This window comes from Meriones unguiculatus, chromosome 11 (assembly GCF_030254825.1).
Source record: "Meriones unguiculatus strain TT.TT164.6M chromosome 11, Bangor_MerUng_6.1, whole genome shotgun sequence".
Classification (NCBI taxonomy): domain Eukaryota; kingdom Metazoa; phylum Chordata; class Mammalia; order Rodentia; family Muridae; genus Meriones; species Meriones unguiculatus.
In genome coordinates this window covers 47,653,082-47,670,643 of record NC_083359.1, presented here as the reverse complement: position 1 = coordinate 47,670,643, position 17,562 = coordinate 47,653,082, and the positions used below count along the sequence as shown (strand labels likewise).

General features: G+C 48.4%; 1 protein-coding gene across 1 annotated transcript in view; it reads left to right on the top strand.

Moving 5' to 3' along the window:
* Emp2 (epithelial membrane protein 2) overlaps positions 1 to 17,002 on the top strand; it is a 32,527-nt gene extending 15,525 nt beyond the window's left edge. Inside the window, exons 2-5 of the mRNA XM_021648410.2 lie at positions 6,524 to 6,687; positions 10,633 to 10,738; positions 13,295 to 13,441; positions 14,272 to 17,002. Of these exons, the coding sequence (XP_021504085.1) occupies positions 6,610 to 6,687; positions 10,633 to 10,738; positions 13,295 to 13,441; positions 14,272 to 14,459 (519 nt within the window). The 5' untranslated portion in view covers positions 6,524 to 6,609 and the 3' untranslated portion in view covers positions 14,460 to 17,002. The remainder of the gene's footprint in view (positions 1 to 6,523; positions 6,688 to 10,632; positions 10,739 to 13,294; positions 13,442 to 14,271) is intronic.
* The last annotated feature ends 560 nt before the right edge of the window (positions 17,003 to 17,562 follow it).

Here is a 17,562-nt window from a genome sequence, read left to right as displayed (position 1 = left end):
GGCTTTGTGCATGCTAAGAAGCATTCTAGCAGCTGGGCTGTGGCCCCGGCACCACTAATTTTCTGCAAATGTTAGCTTTTTCCCTTTGTGAACGTGAGGCATTCTGGTCTGTCACTTATTATTATTATTATTTTAGATTATAATTTGATTAGAATATCTTCTGTTTCCTTTTCTTTCTCTAACTCTCCCATATACCCCTCCCTGCTCTCCTTCAAACTCACCGCTTCTTTTTTCACTGTTATTGCATGAATGTATCTCTATACATATATATTCTTAAAATATAACCTGTTCTGCCCATATAATTTTACTTGTATGTATGTTTTCAGGGCTGGCCATTCTTGTAACGTTTTTGTCTGCTTGGATATCAGGGTTGTGCTGGCCTCACACACTAACTAGTGGGTAAGGAGTGTTGTTGATCCCTCTTTGGCTTCCTGGGATGTGGGTTATTCCTCTTTAATGTTTGGCTGCCGGGGCCTGGAACTTTCTCCCTGTGGCTGCCCCACAGTCCTGCTAAGCTTCTGCCAGTGGGAGGTTCAGCTCCTGGTGGGCTCCTGTTTCCCTTGCATGGGCACATCTAGGCATCCTTGGGCATTCTCTGGTTCTGCCTGTCACACTGTCACCTCAGAGACAAAGCTGGGCGTTACTTGTTTCACCTGGGGCCTACCTACCACCACACATGTTGCCCAGCCACATCTGTTTATTTATATACCCTGGGGCTTCCTGGGCCCCGTAACTCCCAGGATGCACAGAACCCACTGTACTGAGGTAGAGACTGAGGTAGAGACACAGCAGGTGCTCCGTCAGTGTTCACTTAATGAATATGGCTCCTTTGGGGGAGTCTGGTATACTCTTGGCAATGGGCATTGGCTGCCCTGTCACTGATGTCATGGTCATGATGCCACTGGGTTGGAAGCTCTACCGGGGTGCAGACAAGTCATTCATTCTGTGTGACTTCCGCACTGGGGCTCTGCCAAATTCCAGGGTCCCGCCTTTGGCCATTTCCGGACAGAGCCAAGTGCTGGCCTTTAGCCCAGGAGCCCCAGAGTGAATCCTGAGCATGAAGCTGGGCCTCCCAGGGTCCATGGGCTTCTACTGTCCCCAAGACATCCCAGAAGCCTCGACATCCTCTTCTGGCTGGTATCAGACACCAAGACAGGAAGCTGTGTGGATCTCTCATCTTCCTGAAAACAGCGGCCAGAGCCATGTTCAGCTGGCACACTAAGGGGGTGGGAGAGGGCTGGGCTCCGGGCAGCCTGGGGTGGAACACCAGCTCTAGGCTGGGTACCAGATTTCCTGAATGTGGCCCAGCATCTCCTTGATTCCCCCTTCCCCATGCTAGACCAGTACCTGGGGAGGAAGACTGTAGGTGGAGCTCTGGCTAGAGCACTGCCTGGATCTCATCAAGTAGGTCTGCCTTGGAAGGCCCCGTACTTTCAGCCTGCCCTTGTGTCTGTCCTTCTGGGAACAGACCTCCCCAGGCCTCAGCATCAGTTAGAGGAAGGTGTGGCAGAATGGAGCTAGATGGACAGAGCAGCAGTCCAAATAGCAGGACCTCCCTGGACTCTGCATGTTCCTCTACATGGATGCCTCCTGTGCCAAAGCCACTTCCTCTTGGCCAAAGTTGAAGTCCTGGGCTCCTGCCCAGGGGATTATGTGAATGAAGGACAGGAGAGGACCCCAGGTTGCCTGTAGGCCAGCCCCTCCCATCAATAGAACCCTGCTAGCAGTACCCCATTATTCTTGGCAAGGTGAGTGTGGTGTCTGGGATGGGAGGGCCTGTGAGCTGGCAGCCCTTCTGTGCTTTCCTTCATCCCTGAATATGTGAAGAAGCAGGGGAGGGAAGGACAGAAAAAGGCCTGGGTTCAGAATTGGACAACCAGGGTTGGGTCCTGCTCTGTAGCCGTCAGAAGCCTCAGTTTGTCATCTGTGAAATGGGGATAATGAGCCCTTGCTCAGCTAGCTTCATGAGGCTTTACATCAAGACACGCTGTGCAAACAAAACTCCACCCTTCATCACAATGCACCTGGTTTTCATGTAGGGTGGCCCCTTGGGGCAACCATCTCCCGGAATCTGTTCTAGCTCCTACAGATCCTGGAGTTCTAACTGCCCACAGTGGGATTTGCTGGTCTTCCCTGGAGAATGCCATGTGTGGCTGGCTTGCTGGGCAGCAGCAGCTGCTGAGGTTGCACATGGCCAGGAGCCCAGGAAGACAGAGCCAGGAGAGGGGCAGGGAGAGTGGGAATGCACTCTGTGAGGGAGTGGAACATGTATGTGGGACTCCACAACCAAGGCCCTGGGGTTGTTATTGTTTTTTAATGTTGGGAAAACAAAGAAAGAAGCATTGAAAATAAGAGGGACAGAGACAGAGCGAGATGGGAGTGGCTTTGGGGGCGAAGGAAGGCAGAATGTTGATGACCAGGCAGTGATGACTGTTATCTACACAGAGACACTTAGTAGATGGGGCAGGGTGGGGGTGACAAGGGAACACCCTTCTGTAAGCAAGAAGTTAATAAGGGTGTGTGAGCAGGGGAGGAACCTTGAGCAGCAGGCATGAAGCAGACCCACCTCAGCGCAGTGGAGGGAGAGAACCCACTCCTGAAAGTAGTCTCTGGTCAGCATGTGTGCACCCCAACAACTAAACAAATGCAACATCAAACAAAGCAGCCAGCAGGCTGTCACGATGGCTCAGTGGGTAACAGTGATTCCCTCAGGGCCTGAGTTCAAGCCCCAGGACCCACATGGAGAAGAGAGAAAAAGAACTGGCTCCCACAGTTCTCCTCTGATCACCACAGGCATGCTGGGGCATGCACATGCCCCCAGTCACACGTTAAATAAATAAATGTAGTAAGCATTTTAAAACAAAGTTAATATGGGGGCTGAGGAGACATCTCAGCTTCTAAAGTGCCTTGCAAGCATGAGGATCGAAGTTCAGATTCCCAGAACACATGTGAAAACCAGTCAGGAGCTGTAATCCCAGTGTTTAACAGTTTCTCTTCCCTCCCCTCCCCTCCTGTCCCCTTCCTTCCTCTTCCCTCCTGTCCCCTTCCCTTCTCATCCCTCCCCTTCCCTTCTCCTTTCTCCTCTCTTTTTTTCCTCCCTGTTCCTGCTCCCCTCTCCTTTTCTTTTTTGGAGGACAGGCTTTTCTGTAATCCAAGTTGGCCTCAGACTATGTAGCCAAAGCTGGTTTTGAGTTTCTGGTCCTTCCACCGCCTCAGGAACTCAAAGTCTAACATAGCAAATTTCTTCAATTAATTGCTTTAAAACCTGAATGGGTTTGTTTGAAAGGATGCTGTGCATCACTACTATGAATGGCATTATGAGAGGGAAAGAATCTTAAAAAAACACAGCAAACTAAAAGATGCTATTAAATTCCAGTTACAAGCTGTGTAGGGTAGGAATGGGGAGGGGCAATAGAACAAGGTTAACAGCCAGCTGTGTCTTTTTCCATGGAGTATTTAGAAAGGTTAGAATGGGCACTATGTGGGGAATTAGTCCTATCTAATGCCCCTCCCCCACATACACACCAAAAATAATAGAGAAACCGGCTCTAATCTAAATATCAGACTTTTGAGAAGTAGGTTAAAGCTTACTTTCTTTCTTTGTTTTTTTTTTTTTTTTTTTTTTTTTTTTTTTTTTTTTTTTTTAGTTTTTGGGTTTGTATGTTTGCATTATGTGAGCAGGACACTGAAGAACACCATCACCATCCTGGAGTTCTGACCTGGTGAACAGGCCTGGGCATCTGACGGTGCTGTGGCATTGAGCCTGGCTAGTGAACTTCTATTGGAAGGTCAGAAGTGCAGTTATTTGGAGGCAGCGTGTGGTGGCACTGACGCAGCCTCAACAAAGGGGAATTTGTCCCTGAGAAAGGAATTGGAGGAATCTCTGAGTTGGTGAACTAGCTGCTTCGAGCTGCCTGGACCTCCCTGAATGTGTTCTGTGGATGCACAGCTCCTGGCTCATGTGATGAGTTCTCATCTCAGAGACTAGCCCTATGTGAGCCCATGAGCTGCAGCCAGTCCCAGAGGGAATAATGGAGGAACAGTAAGCATGTCAGGGGGGAGAGCTGGCAGAGATGGGTGGCGGGTGTGTGTCCACCAGAGGGGACAGCAGGATAGTTGGTACCAGAAAAGTTCAGTCTTGGACAATTCCATTTCATACCTGTGTGCACTCAAACTACTGAGGTGAAAGTTTCATGAGAGCTGGGTCCTTGCTTTATCTCAGAAGTTCTCCATGTCCATGTTATAATGCAGAAAGTACAAAGCTAAATGAATGGAGAAGCCAGACACAAGAGCTCACAAACTGTTCCATTATCTAGTGTCCACAGCAGGCCAGTCCAGAGACAGGGCTGAGTGGGAAGGATGACTGCGTAATGGGTAATGGTAATGTTAGCGTTGCTTGGCTACTGGGTAGTGATAATGGGTATGTAGTGTTTAAACATAATGCCACCAGGGGCAAATTTTATTCAATCACATTTACCTCCAATAAAGCATCTTTTCTGAAAATAACTGTGTGTCATGTATGTGTGCGCATCTTCGTGGGGACCACTTGCCAGTGTGTGTACACTCATTGGCCAGAGAGGTCAGTGTCAAGCGCTTTCCCTATCAGTCTCCACCTTGTTTTCAAGACAGGATCTTCACGAACTTGGAATTCACCATTTTGGCTAGACTGGCTGACCAGAACGCAAGGATCTGGCCATCTCCTCCTCACTACATGGGGCAGGGGTGGGGAGTTAACAGCACACTTGGAAATACCCAAGTTTTTTATGTGGGTCTGGACTCAAGTCCTCAGGCTTGTGCGGCTTCCTGGCCTACAGACGACTCTTGGAATGTGCCCTTTTCCTTCTTAGCTCGCCTTTCTCTCTCCTGTTCTTGTTTTCTCTGTGTCTCTCTCTCTGTCTCTATGTTCTATCTCTCATTCTCTATTGGTCTCTCTCTGTCACACACACACACACACACACACACACACACACACACACGAGTGCTGGGCTCAAACCTCAAGATCTGGCACATTTAGGCCAGCACTCTGTCACTGAGTTAGACCTCCACCCCTAGATGGCTTTGTCATTACAAAGGAAAAGTAGGTGAATGCTGCGGACCATGACCAGCTGACCAGCTGGCCCCACCAACCATGGGACAGACTGACACTGTGTCTGCTAGTGGGATATGCTGAAGCCATACCCCTTAGTAGCATTTCCGCTAAGAGCCTCCACTGAATCATGGGTGTGATCACGGTCTTAGCTATTTGATGAGCTCTAGAATCACTAGGAGACAGGCCTCTGGCCAGGCCTGTGGGGATTATCTTGACTAGGTTAACTGAAGGGGGAAGACACATCTACTCTGGTGGCATCATTCCCTGGATGGATCCTTTGCTGCACAAAAAGGAAGTGAGCTGAGGACAGGCATCTGTCCTCTGTTTCCCTGCTCACACACGGCAAGCCTTCAGTACCCTAGAGCAGGCCCATCTTTCTTCAGTGTGGTATAGTGCTTAGATTTCACAGGGCAGTTGTGTCCTGTTCTCTATTATTCAGATTGTCCTATCAGACAATTACCCAGAAATCTCAGGGGCTGAACATCCAGTCTTGTCAATCATAATCTCAGTTCAAGGTGTAAGGCTTCAATGTCACCTAGCTGCACTGCCCCACCCTAAAGTGTGAGGGATTCTGGCAAGTGTTGTCTTCCTATGAGACCAGAGAAGAGAATGAAATTAAACCTGTCTGCCATACATCATATGTATATTTCAGGAGCCAAAATTGTTCAAATGTATATATAAGCTGAACTCAGAGGCATATACATTTAGTCTAAGAACCTGGGAGGCAGAGGCAGGTGGCTCTCTGTGAGTTTCAGGCTAGCTTGGTCTATGTAGTGAGCACCAGGCCAGCCAGTACTACACACTGATACCCTGTCTCAAAATAAAAAAGTACAAAAACAAAACAAAGCAAAATCTACATGTGTCAATGTATGATGTGTGGTATGTGTGGACATGCATGCCACAGCACACATGTGGAGGCCAGAGGACAACTTGGTGGAGTCGGTTCTCCCTGTCCACCTGTAAGTAGGTTCTAGGGATTGAACTCAGGTCAGCAGGCTTCTATTTTGTTGATGTGATAAGTGTTTGTAGATCCATGTGCCCGGGCTCTGTTGCTTCTGAAACGGGGCTTGTGTAACTCAGGCCGGTCTGTTGGGCTCACAGTGTTGCTTAGGACTTGGGATTATAATTCTTCTTCCTCCGTTGCTTGAGTGCTGGGATTACAAGCATGTCTATGTTTAAGTAGTGGTGAGAAATCTAACATAGGGCCTCATGCATGCTATGCAAAAGTTCTACAAGCTGAGCTACTGTTCCAGCTCTGAATTAGAGAGATTCTAATTGTTCGCCATCCTGGTGCTCTACCTAGATCCAGCACTGCAGAGCCCTCCAGACTTTGGTACGGTGAAGTCTCCAGGCAGGAAGGTGGGAAGAGCGGTCCCAAAGTTTCTGAGATCCTGCTAAAAGTTGTTGATTTGAGTTTTGTCTTGTTGTTGACAGGTTGGACTTGTTTCTTCCATCTTTCTGGCTCCTCATCCCTCTCTGGACTTCGCAGTTGCCCCCTCGGCTTTCCCTGCCTTGTGAACATGTTGGTGATTCTGGCCTTCATCATCGTCTTCCACATCGTCTCTGCGGCACTGTTGTTCATTTCCACCATTGACAATGTACGTACCTATTCCTGTCAGCTACCAGGAGTCATGTGGGGACCATAGATTAGGGGGGATGTGACCGAGATCTGGGGGATCCTGTCTGCTGAGGCATCTTTCCAGCCCAGGCCTCGGGGCTCTCATCCTGGCCATGGGACTTTGGGAACGTCCTGTGCTTGGGTTTGAATGAGGTCCTGTGAGACAGAGTTAGTTGATATGATGCTCACCTCCCAGAAGCCCCTGCAGGCGAGTTGAACTCTCCTGCGGTTCTCAGCCTCTGCACTATTATCATTTGGAGCTAGATAATTCTCCTGAATATTCTACTGAATATTTTTTATTCTTTAAATATATTTATTTCATTTTATGTATATGGGTATTTTGCCTGCATGCTTTTGTGTACACTACCTGTACATGCCTGGTACCCCAAGAAGTCATAAAAGGGCCTTGCTCCCCTGAAACTGGAGTTACAGATGGTTGTGAGCCACCATGTGAGTGTTGGGAACCAAACCTGAGTCCTTCTCACATGTCCTTAACCACTGAGCCATCTGTCTAGCTTCTGTTTTTACTTTTTAAATTAGAATACAAAGTAAGTTCTTCAAAGCTTTGATTGTTCTACTTCAGACAAAGAGTTAAAAATTAAAATACATGAGGAACTATAAAACTTACACAGTTAATAAATAGCTCAACAAACTGAACAGACAGTTCTCAAACCAAATACATGTAGCAAATAGAGAATTTTTAAAGAGCTCAACATCCTCAGCCATCACGGTAATGCAAATGAAAGGGACTGTGAGATTCCATGTCACCCCTGTCACAGTGATGCTCATCAGAACAAAAGATAACCTTCTGTTCAATGGCGTAGCTACTGCTAAGCCTGTGCCCCACCTACACCCATGGAGACACCACCACCAGGAAAGACACGAAAGTAAGAAGGAACCTGTTGGAAAGGAGGGGGTTCTGTGGGAGAGGGAGGAGGATGAGCGACGGAGAGAGGATGAGAGTGCCCCAAACACACTGTCTACGTGTGTGAAGTCCTCGAGGGAGTTTTAGAAGACAAACAACAAAACCTCCCAAGATTTTGAGGTGAGGAAGGAGGGTGATAGGATACGTGTGAGGCAGACGTAGAGGGGTGCTTGTGGGTGTAGGGGTAGTTACAGGCGGGGTAGGGCTGTGTCTGGTGTGTGGGGTGTACGTGTCTGTCTTTGTGTGTCTAACTGGTGTGTGTCTGTCTGGTGTGTGTGTCTGGTGTGTGTGTGTTTATCTGATGTGTGTGTGTGTATGGTGTGTGGAGTGTGTTTGTCTGTGTCTGGTATGTCTGTGTCTTGGTGTATGTGTGTGTGTGTGTGTGTGGTGTTTATCTGGTGTGTTTGTGTGTTTATCTGGTGTGTGTGTGTGTGTATGGTGTGTGGGGTATGTGGTGTGTGTATCTGTGTATGGTGTTTCTGTGTCTGGTGTGTGTGTGTGTGTGTGTCTGGTGTGTTCGTAAGATTTAGACTGGCTGATGTGAGCTGAGTGGTCCGACAGCAGCTGTCTCACACCGGAGAGGTCCAGAGCTCAGAGCTGCTAGCCCCAAGGTTGATGCCTCACAGCCTGAGTCTGGCACTGAGGTTTGGAGGCTGTGGGGGTGGATAGCCAAAGACACTGTATTCATGTGAGCAAAGGGGGTGGCAGCCACAGACATGATCACCCAGGAAGAAAAGGGCTTGTACACACACACTCATGAATGTACTTGAACACTGGAGCACACACACATAAACACATGTGCAGACCACATACAGCAGACACATGCATGCACTTGCATGCACGCACACACACACACACACACACACACACTCATGTGTACCACACACACCATACATACCAAACACACAGACATGCATACACACACACATGTCCACACAAAAACACACAGGCACACACATACCACACACACTAGAGACACACACATGTGCACATACACAAATGCACGTGCACACACACACACACACCACACAAATACCTCATACAGTAGACACACACACCAGACACATACAGCAGACACACACACCAGACACACATACACCTACTACACACATACCACACACACCAGACACATACATGCAAACATGTGCATACACACACACAACACACACGTATACAAACTACTCTGATTCCTCCCACTTCCTCCCCTAGGCCACTGGCTCACTGGGTGGACAGCACGGTCTGTATTCAGGGCGAGTCTCATTTTCTCCTGTTACTCTCCCATGTCGGCCCCCTTTGGAAACACCCTCACAGACACACAGGTCATCTCGTTGTCTTTTTGGACAGCCACGGTCACACATCCCAAAGTGCATGTGGCTCCCAGGCAGCCTGCACATCCACCTCCCAATGAGTCCTAACAGTGGCAACGTTGTTACTCTTGACACTGACCCCGGGCAGCACTCAGCCCCTGTGTGCGCTATCTTGGGGATCTTGGAGGTGGGGGCTCACCTCTGCTGGTTCCCAGGGGCTGACCTGCATCAGTCCTGGCCTGGCAAGAGCCTGCACTGCTGTGACAGGTAGAGCCAGGACTGGATGATCTCGGAGGCTCCCGGTTAGACTCCGCCAGGGGTCTGAGCAGTCGGCCTTCCAGAGGGTCTTGCTGCGCTGCTGAGTGGCACAGTGTGGCCACGCAGATGTGTGAAGCCACCAAGGAAAGGGCCCTCAATGTGAAAACAAACAAACCAACGGTACCAAAGTTTCTTCGAGAGTTCTTGTTCTTTTGTGTCCAGCAGCTAGTCCTCTGGATCCCAAAGAGGTCCATGCTGAGTGAAAGGCTTAGGCAGGCTCTGGACAGGCATGTGCTCCCAACCCAGCTGTTTACATTAGGAGGACATTCACAGAAAGAACGGGTAGAGGTGGCCACCCGTGAGTCGGCCCTGTTCAGCATGCACTTGAAATTTGTCTTGCAGTTGTGGCTGGATGTGAGGTGGGAGCCCAGGGACATTTGTGGGCCCAGTATGAGGGCAGGAAGTGGCCAGCCTTTCAGGGCACAGGCCATGGTGCATGTATGGAGGTTTCCTTCCACCATGTGGATCCTGGGATTAAATTCAGGTCATCGGGCTCAGCAGCAAGGGCAGGGCCTTTCCTCACTCCTGAGCCATCTCACCAGCCCGTGGGTACTTTCTTGAAATTAATTTTTAGGTTAACATATAGAGTAATGGATTTAATCATGGTATCTTCACACATGTGTGACATTATACTTTGTTGTCATTGTTCTCCTTCCCCTACTGCACTTCCTGGCCACCCCCTCTCCAGCTGGCACCTTTTTCATCCCAGTTACACACACACACACACACATACACATACTTCTGCCGTTTTACCATATGAATCCCGCCACCTTCTATTTCCCATGTCTTTTAAAGCCTCTTCTAGGTTCTGATCCCGTCCCTGGTCCCATGACCTATAAGCACACACACATAAATATACACACATACACAATCCTGAATCCAGTTCCTCATGAGTGTTTGTCTTGCTGTGTTCACCCATTTTTCTCCAAATGTTTTGATTTTTTTTTCCCATGGGTGCACAAAATTCTGTCATGTAGTGTGCCACATTCATCCGACAGACACCTAGGCTGGTTCCATTTCCTGGCTACTGTACCAGGCTGCCCCCTGACATCATCCTTCCATCTACACATTCCCCTGCCATTCCGGTAGAGCTGGCCTCCATTTACCCTGATGGCTGATAACTTACTATGTTTCCCCAATGGCCAACTCAGATCCTTGTGGAGCCCTGCAGCCTGGCATCTGGGGCTCAGTAGAGACCCAGAACTGAACTGAGGCCTCTTGACTCAGAACACGTGTTTGAACAAAGTCCCCAGGGGTCTCCCTTGTGGTCTGCCCCCTGAGAAGCAGGCTGTTTGGTGGAAGCCCACTTCTGCTCCTCCACACAGCAAGACCCGGGATCTGTGTCCTTCACCAGCAGCTTCCATTCCCTTTGCAGGCCTGGTGGGTGGGAGAAGGCTTCTCAGCTGACCTCTGGAGAGTGTGCACCAACAGCACCAACTGCACAGAGATCAACGACCTGAGTGGCACTGACATCTTTGAAGGTGAGTGTGTGAGAGTGGGACTTTGGTGTCCCTGCCTCTCCTCCCTACTGAGCAGACCCAGCCGGGTCCATCTCAGTGGCAAGTTGATCTGCTTGCTCTCCATCCTGTATGTCATGTTGATATAAGCCCCAGGAACAGGCAGCCTTGGTTTGGTAAACAGCGTCAGCCAGGACAGCCTGCTGAGCCCAGCACAGTTAGTGTTTCTTCAGCCTCTGCTGTTGCTGCTCCATGCCCTCTGTGTGGGATTATTTCTGTATTATTGCTGTTTAAATTAGGATCCATGAACTACTAGCTAAATTCAGCTCAGGACTTGTTTTGGTATGGCCCAGGAGCTAAGAATGGTTTTGACATTTTAAAAGAGTTGTGAAGAGAACAAAATCCCCAAAACAAAGCAAAAAAAAAAAAAAAAAGAAAAGAAAAGAAGAAGAGGAAGAGGAAGAGGAAGAGGAAGAAGAAGAAGAAGAAGAAGAAGAAGAAGAAGAAGAAGAAGAAGAAGAAGAAGAAGAAGGAGAAGGAGTGACTAGAAGCTTGAAGTATTTATTGCCTGCCTCTTTGGAGGGGACGGGGGATTGCCACCTCATGTAAATTTATCTGAGACATACCATCAGTGGTAAACCAGTGTCATGGGCAATGAAAACAGGCAGACATACTAGAGACCCTCAGTGAAGTTTGGCCCTACTGGCTCCCAGTCAGAGGTCAGGGGCCATGGCACACATGTTGACATTAGTCAGTTCTCTCTGTCTCCCATGTGGGTCCTGGGGCTTTAACTCAGGTTGTCCCCCATGGTGGCAGATGCCTTAACCAGAGCCCACCCTCCCCCCACTTTTTTGTGCTCAACAGAAACAAAATGTAAGCAACCCAAGCACAGTTGTAGCTGCCCCTCTAGGTCTGCAGGACTGCTTCTGACAGCCCACGAGGATCCCAAAGGATGTAAAATGGCACAGAATTACTTGGAACCTATGCAGACCCTCCTTTATACTTGAGTTTCTAGATGATTTGCAATATGGAATACAATCTCTGTATGTCATTTCATTTGTGTGGATCTGGTATGGTACATGGCAAATTCAAATGTTGCTTTCTGGGTTCTCCATTCAACTGACACACCCAAGAAATGGTTGTTGAGTCCAAGGAGGCAGAAGCTGTGGCTATGGAGGACCATCTTAGCAGGTGGTACAAAATGCTAACCCTGCAACATAGCCCATTCCTGATGCCTCCAGGAACCCCAAAGCTATCGCAAGGTCACAGCCCCCCTCTCCACTGACTCTCTGCTTTTGGTATCCTCGCTGGGTTCCACCCACACTGGCATCATGGGCTGCCAGTGGCACAGTCTGCAACTCAGTGTCAAGAAACCCTATCCTGAAAGCACACAGCCATTTTTCCTTGCAAAGCCAGTTTCTGCATTTGCCTCATCACAGGATATGAATCACCTGGGGTCCTTGCTAAAAATATAGCTTCTTGGCACCCACCCCAGAGTGATGGCAGCCGAGTGGGGAGTATACCGTTTAAACAAGCCATCCTAGGTGGCTCCTTGAAAAGTTTAATAAGTAATGTTCAAATGTTCACAGGGTCACAACCTTGGCCTGTTTTGAAATTCCCCTAGAGACTTGAGAAGCCCCCCAATGGGTGTTCTCAATGTCTGGCCTTCCGGTTCATTTCATCTCAGGGAAGTCTGGTAATATTTTTCAGAATAGAGCTATCATTTACAAACATGGAAATACAGACTTCTTAAGGGCTCTTTGGATCAAGGAGTTTTGACATATAAATATATATTCCTAGCAAACCACCACTAAACACAAAGTAGAGAACATTCCTAACACTCACAAGGTTCTTTGGCCAAGCCCTCTCAATCCTACCCAGGGAATCCTGTCCCTATGGAACTGTTTTCCCACTCTCCCCCCCCCCCCCCCGCACTGGCTTATTTTTACCTGCTCTTGGACTTTGAGGTGTGAAGTCAGGTGATGTGTTTGTGCTAGAGAGGGTGTTGTTTGTTCACCATAAAGTTAGGAAGCAGGGCCAGGTGTTCTCCCTGGGACCCTGATCTGCAGCCAGGATGTATTAAAAGCCGCTGCTCTTTACAAGCTCTGCTACCGGGCCAGCTTCAGGCAAGCTAAAAGGCTGCAGGTTGAGCCCCAGGTGCTGTACTTTTAAAAGGCCCCCTTTCCTGAGCTTGACAGGTAGGCACTGTGAACCAGAGCAGGAAGAAGGAGTAATGGGTTCTGGCTCCATCTTCCGGTCAAGTTGGTATTTTGGTCAAGTGCCTAGCTGGATGAGAAGAGGTAGGTGGGCTGGAAGACTCCACGGCTGCACTGGTGGTCATGCTGGCCAGGGGTATCCAAGCTGTGCCCACAGAGCACGGTAACTGCGAATAGTGCCCAGCACAAGGCTGTAAACGTCCTGAAGATGTGAGCTTTACCTTGATTGTGCAGATCTGTTTACAGATGATAACATTGTGATACAATGCCTAAAGGTCGGATGGACGTGCCTGGCTGTAAACAGCCCTGGGACCCTCTCCATGAGGCCGTGGCCTTCAGCCGTGCCTTTGTCTTCTCCCCACAGATTACTCCATCATGCAGGCGGTGCAGGCCACCATGATCCTCTCCACCATCCTCTGCTGCTCCTCCTTTCTCATCTTCCTGCTCCAGCTCTTCCGCCTCAAGCAGGGAGAGAGGTTCGTCCTGACCGCCATCATTCAGCTCTTGTCATGTAAGTGAAGCTGGAAGCTGTCTCTACTGCCTGCACATAAATGCAAAGGCCAGGAACTGAATCTTAAATCATACAGTATTCAGATAGCCGCCAGCCTGCGGAGCCAGAGCAAAGCCCGCCTTCTGGATCCTTGTTCTGGAATCCTTCTTATGGAGTGCCAGAGCAAACAATAAACCAATTCCAAGTTCAGATGGACCCTCTGGCCAGGTAGCTCTTGTCTCTGAGATTCCCCTTTCCCTCATCATCATCTCTGTTGCAGACACCAAGGCCACGCACGAAGTCTTGCATTCCTTCTCAGTCTCCACTTTGGATGGCATGTAGACTTATAAAGTTAGCTCAGAACAGATCAGTGTCAGGGAACACAGAGCCTCCTTCCTCTAAATGAAATATTCTTACATAGCTTATGCAGTGCTCCTGCATTGTACCCTCATCAAAAGAACGGGAGAAGAGAAGTTGGGGAACACCCAGAAAGAAGCTGGGCCACACACTAAGTGTGGAGGAGTTTGGATTTAGTTTTGGGGAAAGGGAGGTGTCCCCAATGCATGAAGCCTGAGCTCAGGTCTGTGAGGAGAACAGCAAGAGCAGTCTACAGTGTGTTGTCTGGGTACAGAGTGGAAGGAACAGTGTGCCGAGTGGAAATCCTGGGATGAAGAACCCAGGGCAGTGAGAGCTGGACTATGGAGGGGCCAAACCAAATGGGTTCTCATAAGCCATGGGAGGGACTAGAAGTCTGTATCCTAAGCTAGTGGGAAGCCATTAACAAGTGTTAGGCTCGTTCCAAACTAAGCATGGTCTTTAGAATATCTGAACCCTGGATTTGTTCCTGGCAGGTCTGTGTGCCATGATCGGGGCTTCCATTTACACGGACCGGCGCCAAGACCTTCACCAACGGAACCACAAAATCTATTACCTACTGCAAGATGGCAGCTATGGCTACTCTTTCATTCTAGCCTGGGTGTCTTTTGCCTTCACTTTGATCAGTGGCCTCATGTACATGATTCTGAGGAAGCGCAAATAGGTTTCAGGAGCCCAGACACTCTCCCCACAGTATGGCATCCACGTTCACATAACCATTTTGTATATAATCATTTTTTTGTGGTTTTTCTAGCAAACATATTGTTTCCTTTAAAAGCATATGTATGTGTATGTATATATATATACATATACATACATATATGTGTATATATATAGACAGAAAGAGACAGAGACAGAAAAAGAAAGAGGAGTTTCTTCATTCTTGGGATCAGAGACCAGATCATGAAGGCTGGCATTCAGGATGTCTGCCCACGGAAAGTCTCAGCAAGGCCCAACAAGATCCAGCAATGTGGAAACCGCAGGATGCTTTTCACCAGTAGATCTGGGGTGGGGTATGGCCAAAGAAGGGAAAAGCCTGTCTTACGGGGTAGAGTCTTTGTAGATTTCTGCCCTGCCCTCTTCCCCTGCCCACTCCACTCTGACAGCTGCAGGTGGGATAATGAGGGGCCCAAATGAGGGCCATCTATCCTCAGATATTAACTTAAGTTGGTGTAAGAAGCCAGCAAAGACTAGCCCTGGTTTGTCTGTCAGGGACTCAGAGTTCCCCAACCCCGCTGCAGTGAGTTAGGTCATCACACAAATTTGCTGATGTCTGCTCATGTTTGCCTTAAGGATAGTGACTGCTGACCTAGCTGTCATGTTTAGGCACTGAGTCTCCGCAGGTAATTCCTTAGGGCATCTGTTACATGCGACTCTCAAGTCCACTTATATGACCCTCAGAATCCTTCATCAAAGGAGTGGGCTTAGGTATCTGAATTTCTGATGAGCTCACTGCAAAATGGTTAGATGCACTAAAACTGGGTCAGAGTCCTAGAGCCAGGGGAGCAGAGCCACCCTGTAAAAGTTCACAGTCTCATCACATTGAGATGACCCCACTGCCAGTCACATCTTGGCTTCTTGGCAGCTCTTGCTACCTCTTCCATGGCTATTCATATCTGGGCCACTTGTGCCCCACTCCCAGGCCATAAGCTTATACCTGGGAGGTAGGCTAGGCACCCCTTCCCTGTCCTGCCTTGTAAGGTCTCTCCTTTTCCTTCCTGCCCTTCTTTCTAATGTGGGTGCTTCTTTTAGGCCCCTGTTTCTAGAGCCTCAGGAGATCTATCTTCCATTCATTCATCCACCAGTCATTCAACATGAATGAGTCTTGCAACATGTCAGGTGCAAGGGATACCTTTCAAAACAGTTCCTTGTCGGACTCAGAGTCTAGTGAAGAACACACACCAGAAACCAATTAGAAAAACTGCCAGCCTTGATAGAGCAGCAGGAATCCCACCAGAGATTCAAAACCTCCTAGGGTGAGAGGGAGCCCACTTTCTTCATACCTGCTTTTAAGTGCCTTGGTGTATCTAGACTGCTCTAAACAGAGTTCCATTCAGCTCCAGCAGATGCCATTCATCGGGCAGTGCCCTCTGGGTTCTACCAGAGAATACTTCAGAGCCATGGCTCTTAAGATGGGCATTGAAGGCTGCACTCCAGTCAGTTCCAAGGATATTCTGAAACACGAAGCCATGGGAAGGTTTTCAGTAGCACTGAAGGAGTGATGTGCCAGGCGTAAGACTCAAGAACTCTGTGATGGCTACCTCTTCCCTGTGGTATCCTTTCCTTTCCCATAATTGAGCATCAAGTTATGGTGGTGACTGTGGGACAGGGTTGTATATTTGTGTTGTTTAAACATTTGTATATGAGGGGAGAGGTCATTTGCCACCAGCTCAGTCCCAATGGAGCTGGGGATGCTGGGTCTCAGTGGCTTTAGGACCACCAATGACATATCCTCAGTACATGACTGGCTTCCCTACTTCTCTTCCTTTCCTTCCTTCCCTTGGAAGGACTGCCTAGGTGACATGTGGCAAAGCTAGGACAAATGACCGTGTCTTGCCTCGATGGAGAATGTCTTATAGTTCACTGTTGGCTACATCATAGGGTTGTTTCAGTATCTTGAGAAGCCCACGAGAGGAAGTCAGTCTAAGTGTCCACTTTACCTTCCCATTGGGTGCTCTTCTGCAGTTGTTGCTTAATAATTATTCTGAGAGTCACGATGGAAACAGAGACCTGAAAGCCCGATCTGAGCCAGCACGAATTCACACCTCAGAAACCCCAGGGCTGCAGAAGTGCAATGGGAATGGTCCTGTGGGTTGTCTTGGCTGCTCCCTACTGTGGCCAGAATTCAGTGCCCACAGCCACCTGTGACATGAGGTACCTCTCTCCTGCTTTGTGCCCTGCATTTGGGATGCTAGAAAGAGATGAAGGTTGAGGGAGAAAAGATCTGCCCTTCTATGTAGGATCAGCTCTCAATTGGTGCTTACCACTAGTTACCAAAGAACAACAACAGTCAGCTGGGAAACCCAAGAAGCAAATATTAGGACCAAACCTGTCACTGTATTTAAAGGAACTTTAGTTTGCTCATCTTGCAACATTTTTATAAAGTGCTGTAATTCATGGGGTGGGGCATATGACAGAGACAGACTAACCCGTGTTTGTCAATTGCATTAAAATTATTTTGGGTCTCTGTTTAATGAATTCAGACAATGTTTGTGTGGTGTTGTGTTTATGTCTTGGATGCCGGAGAAGCAAGATATTTCCTGTTTCTTCCTACCCTCTGCTAAAAGCTGTGAGCCTGTGTATACCCAAGCAAATAGCTGCATTCTAGAATGTTCCTATTAACTGAAGCTGGATGTGGACAGCCTAAATGTGGACCTACTATGTCCAAATGTACACTCATTACATACAGTCACACCCCTCTCCAGGAGCTGTGTCATAAACGCACCCAAGTGGGGGTTGTCACCACATAGCAAGGCAGAGGTTTGTCTACAGAAAGTAGAGGTTACAAGGAAGAGCTATGAAAGCCTTGAGCTTAATGTTGAATTTTGTTTTAGAACAGGTGTGATTTCAGGCAGTCTATTTAATATTCCTTTAGGGCAGTTTGCTTCTGTTTTCTATAATCCACAACTGTACATGAAAGACTGTATGGCCAAATTCCCCAAAGCCACCAGCTCTCAACATTTCCTATGGTGGTAGCACCTAGAGTCAGATACTAGAGTAGCAGGGGCCTGTGAGAGGTTCCATCAACATGGAGATGTAAGCCCTGC